At 36.6% G+C, this 22,617-nt stretch overlaps 2 protein-coding genes across 2 annotated transcripts; both read right to left on the bottom strand.

Moving 5' to 3' along the window:
* Window positions 1-229: 229 nt before the first annotated feature.
* On the bottom strand, window positions 230-6,238 carry LOC122830244 (dual specificity protein phosphatase 7-like). The gene is made up of 3 exons (XM_044115460.1): window positions 5,516-6,238; window positions 3,785-4,213; window positions 230-2,919 (listed from the first exon to the last, which is right to left on the bottom strand). The coding sequence occupies exons 1-3, from the start codon at window positions 5,883-5,885 to the stop codon at window positions 2,618-2,620; spliced, it is 1,101 nt and encodes a 366-aa protein (XP_043971395.1). The 5' UTR covers window positions 5,886-6,238; the 3' UTR covers window positions 230-2,617.
* A 6,203-nt stretch (window positions 6,239-12,441) lies between these two features.
* spo11 (SPO11 initiator of meiotic double stranded breaks) lies at window positions 12,442-21,024 on the bottom strand. The gene is made up of 13 exons (XM_044120467.1): window positions 20,805-21,024; window positions 19,809-19,922; window positions 18,900-18,988; window positions 18,482-18,548; window positions 18,244-18,352; window positions 17,838-17,924; window positions 16,401-16,437; window positions 16,190-16,299; window positions 16,001-16,100; window positions 14,759-14,796; window positions 14,429-14,505; window positions 13,961-14,072; window positions 12,442-12,898 (listed from the first exon to the last, which is right to left on the bottom strand). The coding sequence occupies exons 1-13, from the start codon at window positions 20,915-20,917 to the stop codon at window positions 12,779-12,781; spliced, it is 1,173 nt and encodes a 390-aa protein (XP_043976402.1). The 5' UTR covers window positions 20,918-21,024; the 3' UTR covers window positions 12,442-12,778.
* Between the last annotated feature and the right edge of the window lie 1,593 nt (window positions 21,025-22,617).

Raw genomic sequence — 22,617 nt, forward strand, 5'->3', positions numbered from 1 at the left:
TGCTGTTGACAGATCTGGCCTTGTGACTTGCCTTTTTGTCAGACCTCAGTGGAGACAGGAAGCCAGAGAAAGTACAAAAAAAAGACATTTGACCACAACTACATCTCTGAGCCTGGACAGCTTGCAATGTCTCAGACGGCTCTCTCTGGTTATGACTCAACAATGCCACCACTTTGTTTTGTTCTATTAGCGACTAAAAGCTTAGATTAAAAAAAAGGCAAAGAAGCTATTTTCAAGTAAAAATATACAATATATTTGCTGTAAAAACGTGTACAGAATGCCTTTTAGCTCAATATATGCTATACATAAGAGTTCCAACAAGGGTCACTTCCACATCCTTCATGATTTACAGAAAATGTCTCCCGTAACAACCACGGTTTATGTACATTGTTACAAACATATGAAACAAAACAGCCGTTGGGTGCGTTTTAAGAGGCCAAGATGACGCGCAACCCACTTGTATAAAAATCCCTGAAAAATGTCTCTTTGTTGAGGTAAGAATCTCAATCTCGCTTCCTCTCATTTCCTTTCACGCATTAAATTTATTCACCTGTTCAAATACAAGATATGACGAAAAGAAAGAAAGAGAAACAGAGAGGGAGATTAAAGCTATTTACACACGGAAACTCCTATGAGAAGACGTAGCTGCAGGCTGAAAAGTGTCAGAGGAAAACACAAAATAAGGTGGGTTTCCAGTTGTGTGTACCCTTCTTACTTACATAGCTGCTCCTTTTTAACTGTGAGGAAAGCCAGTCTTTCATTACACCTCAACATGGTAACTAACAGTTCAGTTTTAATATATTGTTTGCCAGATGCTAGAAAAGTCTTCTGTGAAGACTCAAGCAGCAGGAAAGCTGTAGCTGCCTCCATATGGTAGCTTTTTCCCCTCAGCTAAAATAACTACACATCTGATATTGGACCCCAGAAAACATTCGGATTGGCCACAAATCTTTTATCGAGGCATTATTCACAAGTAGACATGGGCCGGTATCAAGCTATACCACACTTTTTGACATTTGCAGTTCAAAGCCCCCTTAAATTTCACACCATTCTGTCGTTAGTTAATTAGAAGCCAGTTCTGATTATTCGAAGCAGAGGGTAGTGCTGCACCCTTCCCAACCTGTTGCTGCACTCTGGTGGGTTAGCTGGCTGGAAGAAGGTTCCTAACTTTTCCTTCACTTACAACAAAAGAAAACTGTTTAAAAATATTTGAGAGTTAAAGAAGGGTTCTGCAAACTCTTATTAACACAGCTGCTTTTGTTAGGCTGCATATCTGTTAGGTGCTGATTGCTGGTTCCAACAGCACAGTTAGCCAAACTAATCAACAGTCTAAGAGAAGCTTCTTTAAATTCCAGTGTTACAGCAAGAAGAAAGTTATTTTTGCACAAGTTCTTGTAACTGGGTCAGCCTTGAGCTGACTATGAAAACATTTTGAGTTCCCAGACTGCTTAGTTATCATTCTTTGTATTACCTTAAAGTTAACATCTTGATTTCTAAAAAAAAAATATACAACTTTATTTATTTATAGTTAAAAAGCATCAATCTCTGTTTGGCCACATCACAACTTCAATTTTTGTGAGACTTGATCTCTATGGTTTTTTAATTACTAATAAATATAGATAAATACACATTAATTAAAAAAAAAAATTAAAAAGGGAAATTTCTTAACTGGGTAGGACCTTTTAGCTGTTAAAAACAAGATTTTAAATTGAATTTGGATTAAAATGGACTTGTCCTTTTTAAACCATGTCTGGTTTAAACACCAAACTGGAATTTCGAGCTTTTTTTAAATTGAAAAACAATCTGATAGAAACAGTTGTTAATGTAAAACAGTTGAACCCAGACAAGATGTTTCAATGGCTTACAGATGATAACATAAAGTGAATTGGCAGAGAAACCCTTTACTACACTCTTGAATTGGAAACCAGCCTAAACATTATGTTGTTTTACCACTTGTGGAACATACCAATAATAAAACACACATAATACAGATATTTTGTCATATTTTTGACACTGTAGCTGTTTATGGTAACATTTCATATAAAAATGTTATTCCATTTATTTGTTATTTGTGGGTTTTAATATTATACATTGTGCATAATGTATAATACTTTTATTATACGTAATATTTCAGCTACAGTAGGAATAGATTTTTGCTTTTCTCTGTTATATAAAAAGAATTGCCTCATGTTAAGCATTTTTGATTAAAATTTTACAATGATGCTGTAAAACCGTTGTATTTTTACTCAATCACACTGAAAATCTCATACCAGCCCATGCCTATTCATAAACAAACTAGGAAAGTACAACAAACAACAGTCCAAACACATTTAAAGTCTTAAAAAGAAATATTATGAAAAGTCCATCTATAATGACTGTACATGGCCATTCATTAATACAAATGTGGTGGAACGTTAGATTGCTTCTTTTGTTAAGATATTAAGGCACTGAGACAGGAGCTTATGCATTCTGTTGATTTAACAGATCAATGAGGCTTGTTGTGAAGTTGTTGAACACTATTGCTGACTTACCACCAGTGTCAGCAAGTCAGGCATCTGACAAGCTCAGAAAACCACCACAGGAAACAACAACAGCATAAAAAAACTGTTCCTGCTCCTCATGTCGACTCCAGCTGAAACACATTGTGATTGGTTGGTGTGGTGAAGAAAAGCTGCTCTTCGCTTGTAGAGCGGTTGTCGCAGGGTGTGTGCTGCCTCAGCATCCTCTCAAAGTCTAAGAGCTGTCCCATGAAGTTGAAGTTTGGTGAGATGTTGGACTTCTTCCTCTTCACAAAGTCATAGGCGTCGTTTAGAGACAGGTTGAGCCTCTGCATCAGGTAGGCCACGGTGACTGTGACTGAGCGACTGATGCCGGCCAGGCAGTGGACAAGGATGCCACAGCGTTTGGATCGAGCCTCATCTGCAGCAGAGAGGGAAAAATCCAGGTCAGGAATGTGTAAACAAACAACACCATTCTAGCAGTATTATGAGTGCTCCTTTAACAGTGCAAATCTAGCTCAGGCCCGCTGTGAGAAGACAGTTGTCAGCTTGCAAAGCCAGAATCTAACCCAACCCCATGGAGAGGAAGCATCACTTCCTTCCTCATTCAGTGTTTGAACCTACTGAGAGTCCCACCCGTGACAACACAACAACCACCAAACAAGTGAATAGTTGTGGTTTCAGGTGTAGTCATGGTGAGAAACACCAAACCAAAAGCAAAACTGAAACGCAGCGCTGTAGCACTGCCATAAAACAACAAAAATATGTCAAATAAATTTAGGGTGTTGTAATGTAATCAAACTATTAATAAAGTTTCTTATTATACCTTCAACTAAATTTACATGGAAATAAGTGAAAAACTAAGAAAAATTAAATAAACTGATCATACTTATGTTTTCTGATACCAATTTCCAGTTTTCTTTCATGTTCATGTTTCATTGTTCATGTTCATGTTTCATTATGACCAAAAGACTGTTTTTATTTTAAGGACTGTAACGTATACCTTAAAAAAATAAGTACGCTGACTTTCTTAAAAAAGATAATAGTTTTAAATATTTAAAAGTTTTCTTTTTTTTACCATGTAAAGAAAATGCATTAAAGTAAATGAGAAAAAAAATTACATTAATTTTCTATTATCTGAGCTATCCATCTAACTATGGTCCAATTTACTTGTCCATCTCTACCGTTCACTCTTTAGTCTAAAATCACCACCAAAATAATGTCAAAACCAGTTAGACTTACAAAGTAAAATGAATTTAAAATCGACAGTAAAACGTAATAATTACCAATAAATGATATAGCTTCTGGAAAGAACTGGGACAAGTTTTGACTCCAGTGATCCGAAATAGGGATCTTCTTGTATCTGAAGTGGCTCTTGTGCTCAAACACATTGGGCAGATTAGATGTGACGTTCAGGATGTACGTGATGTTGTACTGGCCCAGCACATCTAAGTTGCTGGAGTCTTTGGCACAGCCCAGGTAGAGGTAAGGTAGGATTTGGACGGGAAAGTCTGGCTGATTGCTGGGGACGGGACTCTCCTCCGATTCCGTCGCGCTGCTGGGTTCTCGATCAGATTCGCCGTCTGAACAGTCCGAGCTGATCCGGAGACCTCCGAAACCTAGGACGGGCATCGGGGGAGAAGAGCTCGGACAGGAGCTGTCCAGGAGGGTCTCGCAGTGTTCTGGATACTCTGTGTGGAACTTCACAAAACCACCTGAAGTGAAATACAAACACTGTTAAATTATATCTAAAAAGATTTATTTTAGCTCACGATGAGCCAGTGAAACAGTCAGAAATTGGAATTTCAGAATTTCTTCTTTATTGGAAATGATCTATTTCTGCATATCAAACTATGTAGTAAAACTAAATACTTCAACTTACTTAAATGTTCAAATGCAATTGACTTTTATCAGTCAAAAACAGATAACGATTACAATATGACTTGGGTTAGTATTTTTAGTCCTTAGATCATAAAATTATAATCTTTCAAAACCGAAATGGAAAAGAGATATCAGCACTGAAATGCCTCATGTTTACATATTAAAATAAATTCAAGTTATTTGTTTATTAATATGTCTATCAAAAACAGAAGAGGTGATTTGACTACTTTATTTAAAAACAGAAAAGTAGCATTTATTTCTACAGCAGATACAATAATATAACACAGCTACGAATGTATTACTACAGATTATTAAAGCTCGAATAATCTCCTCTATAACATTTATTGTTATTTTGATAGATATAGTTTCCACACCATATCAATCGTTTTTTTTCCCCCAGAGATAATTCTAATAAGCCATTTTTTTTCTTTCTTGTAAGCAAAAGAAAAGTGCAATAACCTTATTTCAACCAGCTGAGCGGTGGTGTGAATAAATAAATGAGAGGGGGCACATCTACTTTATGTCACAATCAGATAGAAGTTTAAGTGTAAAACCTACCATAAACAGGTAGGTTTACCTTCTTTCAGCTAGCTGACCAAAGGTGTGCAGCAACACACACTCAAAAAAAAAAAAAAAACATCCTGCTTTTCTCTGATTTAGATATGACAATACCTGAAACCAGACTATACTTATCGAAACAGTAAAAGCAAAAAAGCATATTTACTTTTGGTATCCTGAAGTGTAAGACCCCCGAGACGGGCCATTCATGAAATACATGTCTGTTCCTGCTGGAGCAAAACATGCTGCAGCCATTTTGGAATTTTAATTGAGAATCTCAGAAGTGACACAAACTTTTGAGCAGCTTTCAAACTGCAACCACACGACACAGGATGAGCTCACAAGTTAGTTTCTACAACATAACAATCACAGAGATGTACATATATTTTAACGAACGAAAAAAAAAAGAAGAACAACCGTCCAAATGGGAAACATTTTAAATGATTTTATTTTTTCCGGTCTAGTTTACTGTTACAGCGCTAAGTGTCAAACTGCACTGGTCAATCCATCCAAAACACATGTCCTTAACGAATAATTTAATCGTTTCTATGTTTATACTGACATTAAAAAAATGTTACCTTCAAGAAAGTACGCTTTACAGCCGTCTTCTCGCAGTTTGTTAAGAAGAAGGAACAGCACGGTGGCCGGGGAGCCGCTGTCCTGCCAGTCCGCGGAACTCTCGTCATACAGGACCACCGTGTCCGTCTTGCACCGCCTCACGAACTTCTCCTTGTCCTCGTGTTTGGGGATGACGGTCTGGATCGGGATGTTGCCCTTCTTGAACCTCCGCAGCATGAGCCCCGTCATGGCCAGGTTTATGGCGGTCTCTATGTGGGATGATTCATACAGCTCGTGAGAGCGGCAGTCCAGCAGGAGCAGAGAAGTGCCTCCGGTCTCCAACTCCAGTTGCAGCCATTCCACGCTCTTACTCGGCCTCGCGTTAGACATATCGCACTCAGTCTCATGCTACACGCAAGCACGCGAATACTTTGTTTAGTCCGTCATTGCGCCCAAAACAATACGAAGAAGGAAAATGAAGCGTCAAATGTTGCTCCGCCAGTGCATGGCGCTTCTGCTTGAGCGAAAAGATTTCCCCTTTTTCCTCCTCTCTCTTTCCATCAGTCAGTAAGTGAGAGCTGTCCCAGCGAGTCGAGGAGTTTCTAAACACTTCTACTTCCACTTTAAGTCAGTCTTTTATTGCCAGAAAAGTCCTAATCAACTTCAGCTGCTCCACACCGTACCAGGGTTCAGCGAGCACATTGTCGTTTTTATCATTCCGATGCATGCGAGTTTTTTTCTCTTTACTTTTTTTTTTTTTTCAGATGACAGAAAAGCGAGTCGAGGGGAGGAGTTTGCTCATACAATTTAAAGTCATAGCAGAATTATCACAAAGTCTGGAATGTCTGAATGAAATCTGTTTGAGATTCTTTTATTAGGGAGAAACTGTTTTCACTAGCCAATACTTTGTTTTATTCCCCACGGATGGATCCTAGTAACTAACAATATCATGGAAAAGTTCACTTTCATAAGTAAAACTCATAAACAGTGCTATGAAAAAAATAATTATCCTTTGCAAGATTTATTCTGAGCTATTTTTGCCTTTTTCGTCACACACACACAGACACAAAAAAAGTGTGTAATTAAAATATTTAGCCAAAATCAATTATTTGTGATTAACTACAGCTAAGTTGTATTTTATCAGGCATATCAAAGAAATCGGTAAACAACCTGCCTGACAACAGGAAGTAGGACTCACAAACCAAAACATCATGCAAAAGAAATTTAAGAAACAAAGTATTTGTCATTTATTAGCCTGGGTAGAGTTATAGAGCTATTTTTAAGTCGCTAGGGCTCCAGTCAACCACAACTATCAACAAATGGAGAAACAGAACATTCTCAGGAGTGGCAGGGCTATTAAAATTACTCAACAACTCAAACACTGATGCAGTCATTCATGCAAAAGGTGTCTGCATTTTCAAGGACATTTTTTATGGACCTTATGTAATTTTCTGACTACTTAATATGTCCATTAGCTATAAGCTACAATCATCCAAATTTTAATAACTACAATAAAACTTTAAAGACATTCTATTGTTCTATTGTTCTGCAGGTGAGATGCACCTGTTATGGTAGTCAGCTGTAGTACGTATCGCTGGTGGTTGTTCTCAGGCTAACACTGTTCCAGTACAAAGTTTGAAAATCAGTGGGTTTTGTCAATGGGCATGCTCAGTTAATAGATTAAATAAAACCAGAAATACAATGTAATAATATGATTTCTACTTATAAACAGTGTATCAGTTGGATTGTACTGTATGTGTGAGAGATTTGTTGAACTACAAAACGTTACAAGTGCAAATAAATATTTTTTATTCCAGTTATCACTAAATGGGAGCATGTTGGAGTTTGAGGTCACAGTTTTCAAAGTGAAACATTCAATGGATATGGAAATGCATTCTCACAGTTTTTTATGTTACACCAGCATTCCCCTGGTCTATTTAGAATTTTCTTCATCACCGCTTCAGCAAAAGGGTCTGCTGGTGCTTTCACACACATACACAAAGTGTATTTATAGGTATACATACTGGAAACTTCAGTCAAAGAAAGCCCACCACTGATCTTTATCTCTCTTCATACTCTTCATACTCTTACCTGTCTGTCCTACTTCATCCTCCCTGGAAATCAGTAAAATATCGCCAGGTCCTAATATGGTCCTGGTGACCATATTAGGTTAGGTTAGTTCTCTCAAACTAAACTAACCTCACACTCCCTCACCTCAGATAACTTTCTGGATCCTCTGGCTATCAATTAGGTTCTGAAAGACAGAACTCAGTTGTTCTGTTTTCAGTTAAAATAACTTAAATTAATTAATTTATTAAATTATTATTTGGTAAATGAGCATTTATCAATGATTATTTATGAAATAATCATTTCATAAATGATTATTTATGAAATAATCATTAATAAATATCAACCAGCTGTTGAATTTGCATCAAATTAAGCTCTAAAAGCCCAGCCACAAGATAAAAGAATAAACTACTAAATAAACTGATTTTCTTACATTGTTTTTTAAATACGTTTTAAACTAGAGCAGTGAGTCTTAAACTGACTCTGGTTCAAATTCCCAAGTAAGTGCTGAAACTGAAACGGCTGTTTTTCAAAACTAATTCTGAAAAAGGTATGAAAGTTTGCTAAATATGTGGTATAAAAAATATGCTTCAAGTGTAGCACAATTCAGTCCAGGTATGACATGTTTCAATTTTACAGATTTTTAACCACAGATAATCAAAGTCAGTCAACATGCTTAAAACACATTAAAATCAGCCTTATCTTGTTTCATGAATTTTAGAACATGCAAATGATAAGACATTAAAACAGACAAGACGCATATTTTGTTTTAAAGCATCCATAATCTTATAACACCTGCTGAGAAATTCAAATAAAACTCAAATAGGAATTTGAGTCTGGAATAGTTTGGAATTTTAGGGGTTCCACATCTCTTGTGACTATTTAGTCTCTTCTAGTTGTGTGCCACTAGATGCTTGTTGTTGCAAGAAATCTAACAAACAGTTATGTAGTTAGTGGTGTAAGATGAGCAAAGATAGAAGGTTTTAGGTCTTTTAGTTTTGCCTACACTTTATCTATGACCCTCAACTCATATTCTATGATTTAGTCCATGGTTTTTAGCACACATCAAGATTTGATAGTTTTTGCAATCCAGGTTTGACATTGAATTCACAAGCCCAAATCTAGAGTACAATTGGTCAGAATCCAAATGAATCTAAACTGTTTAGAAGTCAGAGTGCACTTAACTGGTTATGCCCTCAGTGGAAGAATGATGTCACCTATGAACAAAATGACATTACAAGATAAGACACTTTCCTAAAACAGACCTCAGCCTTAAGCTTTGCAAAGAAAATTGAGGACTTAAATCACATAATTAAAATTATACATTTGCCTCTTTCACAAGGGCATATTCCTCCTGAGCATCTCTGTATGGTTTATTACTAATGCGTACAATGATGTAGGAGAATTATGAATAGAGAGTCTGGCGAGAGAGAGAGAGAGAGAGAGGGGGGAAAAGCGGCAGCGAGATGCTTGCAGTGGGAATCCAGCCATGCAGCAGATCTGTGAGCACACGTGAGTGGGGTCGGCAGCAGGAGAGGTGGTGAGGGGGGCGGTGTCACAGATGTGCATGGCATCAGGATTAACACAGAGAGGAATGGAGCTAAAACCTGCAAACACATTCACTCACCCACAGGCCCTCTCAAGCATTACCTGATTACGCAGCAACCAACATAATATTATCGCCACGCTACACTGCATCACCATGTCTGCACCTGTTTCCAACATGCAACCTCCAACATGCCCACATGATTTGCAGCTTCAGACGAATCCTCTACAAAACTTGCCGAGATAAGAAGCCGTGAAGCCAGCATGCACATAGAAATGGAGGGAAATGAAGTGTGACAGAGGTCAGGAGACGTACAAGGATTCGCTCCTGCCTGCAACTCTTGTAGTGATCAAAACCCACAAATGCGATCTGCAACTGATCCAACATCAACGTATCTGAATGCACGTAGAGTACAACTTGAGTTTTTGATTAAACCCCCCGTTTTATAAAACAATATGTATGCTCCACTTTCATTCCTGTTTTTACCACAAATTTTGCTTTAAAGGTGAATTTAAGGCGATTCTCCCAGAGTGGAGAGGATCAAAACCATCCTTGCTTCAGGGAGTCGGAGGGTTTTTCAGGTCAAGTGCTGCTTTCAGGGCTATTATGCGTGTGTGGCGGATGCGGAAACGGTGGGCATGTGCAGATGTTCTGCGGGATAAATTCCAAGCTGAAACAGATGGAGACAAACATCGGCTTCATTCATGATATTCGTATGCATGCAGGAGTGATATCAAGGCAATTTTCGAGCAAACGTGGCGATCACTCACAGAACTCTTAAATAAACTACGGATCAAATGATTACCAGCAGGAAAATATCTCTGCTTTATTGTTTTTATTATCTTTAATTACCCATATCTGATTAAGCATGCCAGTTACACTGACACAGGCTTTGAGCTACACGAATGTGTGTTTAGTGCAGTTTAATAAAACCAGTGATCCTCCACATTATCTGGATGTGAAACATAATATCCTCATACTCTCTCGTGGTTCATGGGGAAAAAAAGCTGCTGCACTAGTTATGAGTCATCAGCTCAGGAAGGAGGCGTCTAATATGAGAGCCACACATCTGCAGGAACAGGAGGCCTACTACGCCCCCACGTGGTGAGGCCTTGCATGCCACCTATTGCAATTCATGAATGAAGTTTGTTTTTACAATTCAAGCTAAAAAAAACAAAAAAAAAAAAACAAACATCAGTTTAATCTTTCTTTCGCTTACGTTTTTTTTTTTTTTTTTTTTTTTTTTAGAAACAGAAGCAATTCTGCACTGGTCATTCTAAACGTCATAAAATATTAGATATAATCTACCTATCAGGAGAACTTTATTGTAAATCTAAATCAGTTTAGATATGCAATAAAGTAGAGCATACAAAACTAATAACCTGGTTAGTTAAATGTGCTACGGTTTCATGTTATTGTTGGTTTCAGATCATGTGAGCGTGTGATATTTCTCAACAAAGTAACACAATGCAATCTTAGTGGAACACTATTATTGCATCACATCATTAGTATGAAGTTATTGAAACACCTAATTCTTTTACAAACAAGAAATCAGATTGCGCAATATTTTATAATAAAGGAAACACTATTAGTAACAAGGAAGGATTATACTAAGTCTTGACAATAAAGAAACAGTTGCTGCAACAGGGCAGAGAACAGTGGCACCATAAATAACTACCTTTAGGTCAATTCAGATCAATTCAGCTGAGTTCAGTTCATTTCATTTTTATTATGCCAATTTACAACAAAGGCAAATTCAAAGCACTGGCTGAATTCACTGCTAACTGAAGCATCTAATTAAGTCAATCCACTTCATCCCAGTACAACCTAACCCATATTGACAGATTCAGATTTAAGTACAGCCAGTAAAACTTTGTTGATCACATAACAAGTGTAACTAGGTATTCAGTGAGAACAGTTTTCCATGGGATCTTGAAAGCATGTGATGCTATTTTATATTGTCCCCCTGCTTTGAACATCTCTATAACTTTATACCTGATCTAATGTAATCTAACAAACCACATGAGGCTGTGTAAAACAATTACATTAATACTGAGATTAAAATAAATTCTATGCTAATTAGGTGATTTCTTAAAGCATTTTGAGGCAATAGTTGTTATTTAGGGGTATGAGAGTAATGGGGCTGAATGCAAATGCATCGCTCACTTCTTCAATTTTTTATGAAAAAATAAATCATAAATTTTTTTCCTTCCATGTCATAATTATCTGCCATTTTGTATCTCTCTTTCACTTCATATCCCAGGAAAATACGTTGATGTCAGTAGCTGTAATGAGAAAAAAGTACTGAAAAGTTCCAACGGTATGGTTACTTTTGCAAAGTACTTTGACAAAAATAAAACGGAAAAGATTTTATTCAGGGCATATTTTTTTCTAATTAACTCTTTATAATACATCACTCTTTGTGTAATGTATCTATAAATGAATTTTCCTTTTTTAGTTATAGTAATAAATTAACCTTTGAATAATGTTCCAATTACTATTTTCTCCCCTCCAGGGTTTTTTTTGTGGGTGTCCCTTATATGAAAGTAGGCTGACAGAAAAGGAGATGTTTCTATTATAGATTACGAGATGGAATTAAATTGGAATAAGCAAAATGTTATTTTAAATGCAACACTTCCAATTCCTGCATACTAAAAACTGTGTATGCTAAAGCTTTTAAGAATATATAAACAGGACACTGATTCCGTCTGTTGTTCAGTATAAACTACCCTGACAACATTCTATAATTTCTTCTGGAACTGACTTACCTGGCAGTTCTAGTTGGGCTGAATCAGTTCTCATTTCCGATGAAAATCCCCTGCTGGAAACATTACAGGTACGATGTTATATTGCGAAAGAAGTCATGCAATCTCACCTTGACTACCGCCAGGGGGCGGTGATGCGTCTAGTAAGATCCTTCATTTTAGTTTTTTGCCATAGCAAAGGGAATACAGGTGGCTATTTGAAACGAATATCATATTAGTTTTTTGGGTTTTTTTCCATTCTCTGAATTGGCTTGACAAAATGTTTCAAGGTGTCAACTGGAGGAGCTATTTTTACTAAATGTTTCCACAATGTAAAAGGGTGTTTGCTAATATTTTACAAGAACACTGGAAACAAGCAGATTCCTGCTTTTGAGTTTTAAACCAGGAACATAATAGTGACGAACCTCGTCAAATTGATTTTTGAATTTAATCAACGACATTTTAAGAAGTGCCAGTAGGTGGAGCTATTGTGCTTTGCAAAAGTCACACGTCAGTTCTGAAAATAAAATATGCTTACATATAGCAGGTTGATTTATTTACCTTTTTACAAGAAAAAATGTGCAAGGGATTACAGGTGCTATTTATTAAAACAAATGGATTTTCTATTTTGTCACTGAATATATGAATACACAGTCCACAATGAAAACTTATCAGATGATACACAGACAATATCCATAAATTTCCTATGCATTAAGAGAATATTGTTTTATTAAAGCACATCACAAATGATACAAATCATACTAAAAACACACATGCAGTAGTAGGCACATTTAAACGCTGCAAACACAATGACCTTAAATAATTTTCTAATCTATTCAATAAGATACAGCAGAACAGATACAGAACCTATTTGAAAATGACTTTACAGTACCAGTACCATCTATTCCTCTAAGTAGAACCAGTGTTCATACCCAGCCACCATATCGAAGCTTATTAGGCAGATAGATGTTGGTGAGGAAGTCCGGAGCTATGGAGGACAAGGACTGCAGCTCAGCCTTAACTTTACTCTGCTGCATCAGCTCAATCTACAACAGGCAAGCAAACAACTTTAAAGAGGTATGGAAGAGGAAGCTGTACAAACATGTTTAATTTTTATCCTCTCACACACATTCTTCTGTAATGTGTCACATAAGGAAACCTCAAAACTCTGTAAGGACTTTGTCCTTTTAAAAAAACAGTGAGATTTCTTGCACCAGCTTCCAAACATATCAAATCTGTTTATTTTATTTTTTGATGAACTTGTTCTACAGTATTATTTAGATGTGTAAACAAAAGTAATTATGTAGACCAGATTTTGTTTGTTCAAGAATATCTCTAATGAAAATTAGGCATATTAGTAAAACAAAAAAGCTGGTGTTTGCAATAAACAAAGTACAAAAGAACTGCATAAGTAAACAATATAAACACATATTTAGTGTTATTTTAAATCTAGATTCAAAACTTAAACCAAACAAATTTTACCAAAGCAGTCCTTGAATTATTCAACAACCTGAACAGAATTCTTCATTTCACCATTTGTACATGAGTTCTGGTCTAAGACACACCTGGTGAAAACCACCAAGGCTTAAAGAAATTAACCAATATTAGAAGTAAAGCCTGTAGCTTGGGGAAATACATGGATTTAATAAGCTATCAAAAAGCATTTGGAGTCACCTAGTGTCAGTGTGAGAGTTGAAGTTTGGCCTTCATTGGATCTACCAGCAGGACAGTGATCCCAAGCACACCTCAAAATTTACCAACTCACCCTTTAAGAGAAGAGGGATGTGTTGGATGGCCGTATAGCCATTAAAACGCTTTCCTTTAATTTAAAAAAGGAGGCAAATTTTATTGAACTGACAACCTTTACACAGCAGTTGGCTCACTTACAAAATTAGTTGTAACTGAGCAAAATACAACTAATTGTATTTAGTTTAGCTCAGCAATTTGAATGTGCTGAGCTCTTCAAATTGCCTTATTTGATTTGTTTATTGCAAACACATGCCAAGTTAAATTTTTTACCAATACACCTAATTTAATGCGAGGCTAAATAACTTAAAAGGAAAAAAAAAGTTTGTTTTTCTCTTCTCCAGCACTTTATTTTCACTCACCTCTTTGCACCAGTTTGGTTGGCTGGTTAAGTATGGCCTCTTCAGCAGACTGTTGAGCTTGTTTTCATCTGTCTTGGTAAGAGGAATCAGGGAATCCTCAGGAACCCTTAATCTAAGGCAAGTAATTTTAATTTCACATTACTGAATGGAGTAATCACCTATAACCATTTCTTCTGCCAAACATTTCTGCATTTGTAAGGCACAAAATAAGAAATTAGGTCAGTGAAAGGAAACAAGAAAAAGACGCAGACTACAATTAAATGCATCTCAAAAAGCTTTTTTTCCCCTAAATTTGTTGAAACTGATGTATACTTAAAATGCCATATAGTCTCAAGTGCAGTCCCTTGAGGGGAAAAAAAGAGGTAAACAGCAACTGAAACCAAAACAAACAATTTAAATGTCCTCTGAATATAATTCCAATTGGAGGCAGGAGGAGGAAATAGGAAGTAGCAAATTGTGATTCCAAACCTCTGCAGGTCAGAAGGGAGAAGGCCAAGCCACATAACGCTTGGGACGGTCAGACTGTGGGCCTCAAATGACATCGACTGTGGAAAAACACCACTCAATTACACACAATCTCCACAATGCACACATATTCAATGTGGTTTTATGTTCGAGAATGATTTACAAATAAAACAGGGATGGATACACAAACATAACCAATGAAAATGCAGTTAATCTACTTCCTAAAAATGATCACTCCACACACAGCTACTGTAAACATTCTGAGACTTGAGTTTGTCCTTTATAAGACACTGAATGGAGCATTGCAGAGTATAGAAATAACACAGCACTTACCACTGATCCATACTTGTAGATACACATGATCTCAATGCCTGAAAACATTCAGAGAGAGACAGACACCGACATACCAGAGGAATTATCCTCCGAGATGTGAAACAGAACTTTGACCAGAATAAAACATTACATGTGTGTCTGGCCATGCAACTAGAACAAGGTTGAAAGTATCAAGAGTTTCCAAGGGAAGAGGTACTAATAGCCAATCTAAGCACAGTGCTTTGCAAAAATATCTGTAGTTCTCTAAATGTTCAAGTTACACTGACAAACTTAAATGTATTTTATCAAGATTTTGTGCAACAAACACTAACACATGACTGTGAAGTGAAAAAAAATACAGAACAGACCCAAAAGTTTGGACACACAGTTGTGTCCAAACTTTCGGTCTGTACTGTATGTGCTGCTTATATTTAACAAATTACAATAGAAGAAAAGTGGTATGCTTCACCACTTCACTGTGAACAGCCCATCTCCATGGTGAAACATGCTGGGAAATCATGCTGTGAGGAAGCTTGTTTTCCCACCAGACGTGGAAGTTGGTCAGAATGAAATGGAAGGAAACTGTCTCTGTGATGGCTGGTTTTTGAAAACAATGTTTTGTAGCTGAAGGTAAGTGTCTAAATAGTTTGTGTCCACAATGTGTGAGGTCTGCAAAGATGTGAGCTGTCCTTCTCCTCAACCTAGAAGGTTAGCCCTGATGAGTCTCTCTCCAGACCTATGTAGCTAAATACAGAAGAGTACTGAAGAAAACCTGTTGACATGGAGCAGAGGTTCTTCAGCTTGACAATGACCTTAACCCTACAACCTTAGTTTTTTTTTTTTACTATTTAAATGTGCAAAGCTGGAACTGAAGACCCCTGAAAGATCTGCAGCTGTAGGTACAGTGAAAGGTGCAGGCACAAACTACTGATTCACAGGTGATGAACACGACTGTATTCCAAACTTTTCACACTTTTAATAGTAAAAAAAAAGAAAACCCAGGGTCATTTTCCTTGCACGTTCCAATTATGCACAACCTTGTGTTGGTCTACCACATAAAATCACAATAAAATACAATGGAGGTATGGATATTTTTGCAAAGTACTGTTCTGTATAGATGCTAATATGTGCTGACTTAGCAAGACATGCTACCCAGCTGTGTGTGTCAAGAGATGAAAGGAGAGCCATCCTGATAGATGTGGTGAGCTACGCAAAGCATGCGTGAGAGTTAAGCTGATCTGCATTCAGATAACTCATCTGTACCATGAGGGTCAGCATCCACCAGGGCGAAGATGGGAATGTGTAACGTATCCCACAGCTTTCTCACCATCAGTCTGCTGTTCACATCTGGCACACCTTTACCCTAACTCACAAAATCAGTATAAAATTTATTGCGACTAGAGTTACATTAAAAAAGGGTACATGTTTTTTTTTTTTTTTTAAAGTACAAACTGTGATTAGGATGCAAGGAGAAAGCTTTGTGCAGAGGTCATCATCTAGCAGCCTCTGGAATGTTGCATCCTTCTCTACAATCATGATAAATTTGGCTGATGACACAATATCTGACAATAATTAAGACTTTAATAATAAGGACACATTTTGTCCAATAACAAAAAAGACTTAAGAAAGTACACTTAAGACTGAGCTTGCTTTTAAAGGATACTTCTAATTCCACCGATGTTTGAGGAAATGGAAACAGCCTGAAAAAAAACAACCAAAACAAATACAGGGCTACAAATACTGGGTAACAAAGGGCAATGTCTAATTAACTCAGTTTGAGTCACCAAAAAGGATCCATGTGGAGATGTTGACACATCATGGAGCTGTATAGCAAATTTTGGATAGTGTGTAGTACTGAGACATGCACTCAGAATGTTCCTGTCAACAGTACAAGACCATATGGTGAGCTGGTGACAGCAATGTGCTGGAAAAAGTGCCAATGAGGCATAAAATAGCAACACAGAAGCTGGCTAATTACCTTACTTAAATAGAGCTGTATGATGTGGGAAAACATTTAAAAAGAGCATTTTGTACAAAGTAAACAATCATAAATACTTTTAATGAGAATTTTTTTTTTTTTACATTTGACACATGGAGTTAATAAGAGTCCTTTAACTGTGTCTGAAAATGTGCTGACAGAGAAAGAAGTTCAAGAGATTGTTCAAGCATGTATGTCTGTCTAGTATCACTAATTCATTTTAGTTATTGCACATCATGACCCTATTTGCACTTTGCTCTTCGCTGTAATGGAAAATGTAACCATGGAGAGCAGAATGTTTAAACTAAGCTTCTAATAGGTTATTAGGTTGTTTTCCTCATTATTTCTCTTCATGCATAACAGAAACCAGTACTGCGGAACAAAACAAATAAACATGGCCAACGCTTAACATCTGTACATATATATGGAGTTAATTTAATCCCTGTTGCAGGTTATTATTCAGATGCTGTAATAAGTCCAACATACTATGTTGTTTCTGAAAGCAAAATTTTAAATTGAATAGATGGATGGATCATTACTAGCATGTCATGTACTACTTGGTAGTTGAAGTGAAGATAACAAATGTAATTGTTTAACTGGGATAGCGTGTCAGAGTTGATGGAAAGATGAGTTAAATAAAAGGCAATGCTGAAACAAATATGTTAAAGGGTGCAAAAGTCTTCAAACTGGGGCAGAGGTTCGCCTCCCAGGAGGACACCAACCCTCGACATACAGTCTGACTGATGCAGTACTTTAGATCAAAGTAAATTTGTGCATTTAAACGGCTCAATCAAAGTCTGGATCTAATTCAAAGTGAGAATCTGTGCCAAGAAAATGCCCCTAAATATTAGTCTCTAGGTGTACAAAGCTAGTGGAGATATACCAAAAAAAAAAACTGAGGCTATGTACACTTTGTAGAAATGTGGTTCTACAAAGTGTTGTCTCAGGGGGTAAATAAAAACTGTGTTGGGCTATCATGAAAAACCCTAATATTTTTTGAAGTTTGTGGCTATAACGAGGCAAAATCGCTAAATATTCAACCCATATGAAGCATCAGATCTGTTGTATGTCCAGGAAGAGTTGATATTAGAGGAAGTGCGTTTTATATTTTGGGAAACTTACTGCTGAGCTGGGGTGGCAGTCAACTCTTGTTCCATCCTCCTCCAAATAACACAGATCACCAGAAATGAAGCCCTTGGATGTGGCCAACTGCAGACCAACATTACACATACAATGTGACATATGACTATACATGCCTTTTTACAGTACTGACTTTTTGAACTCCACATCAATTCTATCTTTGTTTGATCAGTAAAACCATTATTTACTTCACAGGTGTTTCCTGAACTATGAAGTGGAGCAAAAATGAAATATGGCACTATTCTAAAAGATTTCATATGTTAGATTTTAGCTAATATCCAAAAGAATTCTGCTACAAGCTTTTAATATAAGAGGTTTGCATTTTCTGCCAAGCAGTCACTGAATTATGTAAACCATCTGTCAGACTGAAATGAATATGCACACTTACCACATGTAGTGATCTGCGAGGAACCTTCAGCATGCAGGAGATGTCATCTATTATACTATCCACAGTTCTCTGTGACGCAAACAGCTGTATGTTGTTGTAATATATGTCTCTGTGGAAGAAAACTTCAAAGTGAGCACATTAAAGAAATGCCGCCTTTTCTTTGTAAAACCACTAATGGAGGAATGTAAAGAACTCTTTTTTTATTTGGCTTTTGGGAAATTCACTGACGACAAATGACCTTTTCGTAGCATAAGAGTTGCTCTGCACCAGCCTGTAGATGACGGAAAGAATCTTCAGAATTTGTGCTTTGAACAGAGAAAGAAAGACATGTTTTGTTATTTATATTTTACTCACAATCATCAATTCTTTTCTCGTTTTACAAGACAGGAGGAGAAAAGAGACCCAGAAAATAATCTGCTTTTTTCCATGTGAACTGATCCTTAAAAGCCTCTTTCAACATGTTCTGTCTCTGCCAATTTGTCACCTAAAACTAAGTCTGACTTTTACTGCCGTCTGTGCAGTTTATTCATATGTTTATAATGAATACAAATTAAAGCCACATGAAGAACCACACAGCTGGAAATAACTTTTGACTAAAAACAAGCGGGAGAGTTCAATTTGAAGCTGATGTGGAAGAAGTGTGGGTATTTTCTCACCAAATTTAGTAACAGATGAAGGACAGTCGCTCCGAATGGAGGTGACAGAATGCTCTGAACTCATCTGAAGCCCGACAGCACTGTCAAAACTTTGGAACGAACAAAACAAAAAAAAGTAATTAAAATCCATTTACTCTATTCTGCATGTTTATTTTTAGAGCCACCTGTGAGAAGATTCCAGTTTACCTCTCCCTCCTGACTTTGTTTTCAGCTTTTTACAATGAACAAATTTCAAAAGTGACAAGTTTTGATCCAAAGAAGACTGACAGTGAGTCTTTGTTCATAACATGAGATCACCACAACCCAGTCATTTTAAAGCTCTTTACGGGTTTGCATGCGTAATTCTAAAAAGAATTCTAAAAATTCTTTCTAGAGTTCTTTTTAGGCAGTTAAAATACTGTAGCATTTTGATTATTAAAGGTATAATAATATTTTCCTTAATATTTTTTGTAAGTATGTGTATTCATCTTTCTAGAAAGTGAGACACCAACATAGAAGCATTTATTCAGACAGCTGTCATGCAAAATGGACAGTGCTGTGTTACTCTGTGTTCTACACAAGCAGAAAAAACTGTAACTTTTTAAAACCTTGGTTTGCAAGTTCCAAGTGTTGCTCACTTCATCAATAATCTTCTACAAAGCTGGTGGATATGCAGCCAAGAACTTATTTCATTGCAAGGAGAAAGGCTAGGTCAGAACTTAGAAACAAAATAACATAAAATAATCAGTAAAAATACTTAAAACACCTGAATATGCAATCACATTAATGTAAATTCTATAAGCTTCACTTAATCACACAATTTTAAAAAAGCTGTTCACGAACTATAATCTGCATATCTGTGAGGCCACTGACTGGAATGTGCCAGAAACAAAAAAGGTTTGAATAATCACGGGTTCAAATCAGGTTTACCTGATATTGGCCCAACTGGATCTGTTGGGCAGTACCAGGATAGGTACTTCATCTCTTGACAGACTGGTCATTATTCCCAGGATTACACCTTCAATTTGAGTTAAAATTCCATCCCTGGATTAAACAAAATAAAAGCAGTTAATAAAAATATCCATTGATCTTTGACAAACACATCTAAAATTATGCAAGGAAAATAGCGACACTTACACAAACATCTTAACACAGTAATAATCTGAGACAAAAAGTAATTTTATTACAGACAACTGGTTCGAGGACTACAGCCTCTGCATATGGAGTGTGTTCTACCAGCTGATCCATCCAGCAGCCATGTTGCACGTTTCTGTAATGTACTAATGTACTAATGTTTATCATGTCACACTTCAGGTCTAAACATAGCTACTCCCTCATCCTACATTTACTTACTGGACATTGTGGCCATACCTCGTCTGTTAACTTATTTTTCGAATTTCACAAGCTTATTTGTTTTGTTTAATTATTCATAGTTGTTATTTTTGTTTAACTGAAATAAATATTTGTATGTAGAAAATAAATGGCAACCAATCTGTGCCGTTGACAAAATGAACAGAAGCAAAAGAGCACTAAAAAAGCACAGTGTGCCCTGCATCAATGTGATTTAATGCAGAGCGAAATCGTTAAGTTAGTTCTGCAAGTAATTGCTCTCATATTTTCATACTTTCATACTAATTTGAGACTTGCTTACATTGTTATGATGCCCACATGGTTTCCTTGTTTGTGACAGCCAGGTATGGGTAGTGACTACGGTAGTTACATTACTTGAGAAACTTAAAAGAAAAAAGGAAAAACCTCTAGGAGCAATTTTAGGAGACCTTACTTTTAACTTTCACTATAGTAAAAATCATTATGAAGCATCGCTCCTCTTCTTTGAGTAAAATGAAAAGAAAAAATAAATAAGCCAGCTGGCTAACGCTAACATCGATCACTGACCTTCAGGAACAGAAATAAAAGCGAACTTACTGACTGATTTCCTCCACACCACGTTGGTTCTCTGCTATAATGTCGATATTGTTCAACAGCTGAACACGAAGCTTGTCGATTTCAGAAAATAACTGTGCTTCAAAAGCACTCATTATGTTTCTTTATAACCAACTAAAAAGAAGCTAACAGCTGTCTGACACTAATTCCCTTGTTAGCTTGTACCTCAAATCTCGCGGTTAAACGCAGCTGACTGATTGCCTCGTGCGGTTATTGGATGAGTAATTTTAGTATATTTTGATCTTGAACTAAAAACACTTCTTATAATGTTTTTTTTTTAAATAAAATTGCTGAAAAAAAATCTAAATATTTTTAAGCTTAAGTATTTTACTTAGCTACATAAGGGCAAAATTATAGGCTACATTATTTTCAACGTGCTTTAATAAAAAAAGACGTGGTCTGGACTTGTATTTACCCGATCTATTCCAATACCCCTAAAAAGTGCTTTTCAATCCATCTTGCAAAAATGGAAAGACTTTGGTATATTTTTAAACCTACCAAAACATGGCTGTCCATCTGTATAGACAAGGCTGGTAAATGGGAGCTTTGGTCAGAGAAGCAGCCTGAATATCAATTGTAGTTCTAAAGGAGCTACAGAGATTTATATTTGATTTGGCAGAATCCGTCGGCAGAACAATTGGAGGTAATGCCTTAAAAATCTTGGTCTTTATGGAAAAGAGTCAAAAAGAAAAAAACATGAAAACCCAACAACTGTGAAACATGCTAGTGACAGCATCATGCTGTGGGAATGTTTCTCACCACCACGTCAAGAGAAATTGTTTAGAGTTAATGTGACTGTGTACAGAGCTAAATAGGAGTTAATGCAGGAAGAAAAACCCAACAAAACATTAAATACTAGGGCAGATGTTTATCATCAAAGCATATTTCTCTGTAAAGATGCCCTGGTTAAGTTCCAGACCTACCGGTAAATTGAATTGGAAATCTGTGCTGCTCAATTTGAATAAGGTCAATTTGTTATGGACATACTGGCAATACTTTTTAGTTGCAATTGCAACAACTGGTTTATCAAATATTTTCTGCAAAATACATTGGAAGTTTTGGAAAATATTAATATAATCCTAGTGTATAAGTACTTTACTATGGTATTATTGTGTACACTTACTTGTATCTCTTTAAAATACTTGACAACTAAGTAAGTAGGTCACAAATCTATTTTTTCTTTTCACAAGCTGATAGTACTCATCTTGTAGCTCTGTCCATTATTAAGATCCAAGAATGTGTGTGGGCTGTAGTGGTTTAAGGTAATAAGCCAACATTGGGTAGTGCTAAGAAAAAATTCCCATTAGCACCCTCTGTGGGCCTCAGTAATGAGACGTTCTATCTGAGCCTGCTGCTACTTGTCCAAGGTGTGTCTGCTGAATATGCGTGTCCTGCTGTTTGCGTGTGTTTCTGTGGCGGTTTCAGAAGGACGTGGGTGGGGGCTTGTTTTGCTGTGGTAAAAGTCCACAACGAAAAAATGAATAACATCGTTTCATCTCGGACACGTGGAATGAATTTTTAAGCATCGTTTTGAAAATGCAGTGACAACACATGCCAACATGTGTTATAGATTTTAATGAGATATTATAATCCCTTCTTGATAAGGAGTTAGCTTACTGTATGGTTGACTAATTTCAGCTGTTTGAAACCCAAACAATAAAATGACTTTAACAAAATGTGACAACCCTGATATTGTGCATGTTTTCTATCATCAACAACCCTTTAAATCTGTTCTTGGGTCTTTGTTGCGTCACTTAGCTAATATGTTGCTTCATTCTTTAAAAAAATATGAAAA

This window comes from Gambusia affinis, linkage group LG01 (genome assembly GCF_019740435.1).
Source record: "Gambusia affinis linkage group LG01, SWU_Gaff_1.0, whole genome shotgun sequence".
In the NCBI taxonomy this organism is placed as follows: domain Eukaryota; kingdom Metazoa; phylum Chordata; class Actinopteri; order Cyprinodontiformes; family Poeciliidae; genus Gambusia; species Gambusia affinis.

Coding starts and splice junctions, on each gene's coding strand:
- LOC122830244 (XM_044115460.1), bottom strand. CDS start 5,885: ATGTCTAACGCGAGGCCGAGTAAGAGCGTGGAATGGCTGCAACTGGAG. Junction 4,214..5,515: donor TAAAGCGTACTTTCTTGAAG/GTAACATTTTTT, acceptor ATTTCACTTCAG/GTGGTTTTGTGAAGTTCCAC. Junction 2,920..3,784: donor AGAAGCTATATCATTTATTG/GTAATTATTACG, acceptor TCTCTGCTGCAG/ATGAGGCTCGATCCAAACGC.
- spo11 (XM_044120467.1), bottom strand. CDS start 20,917: ATGAGTGCTTTTGAAGCACAGTTATTTTCTGAAATCGACAAGCTTCGT. Junction 17,925..18,243: donor CTCGCAGATCACTACATGTG/GTAAGTGTGCAT, acceptor GTTGGTCTGCAG/TTGGCCACATCCAAGGGCTT. Junction 14,506..14,758: donor TCTACAAGTATGGATCAGTG/GTAAGTGCTGTG, acceptor GTTTTTCCACAG/TCGATGTCATTTGAGGCCCA.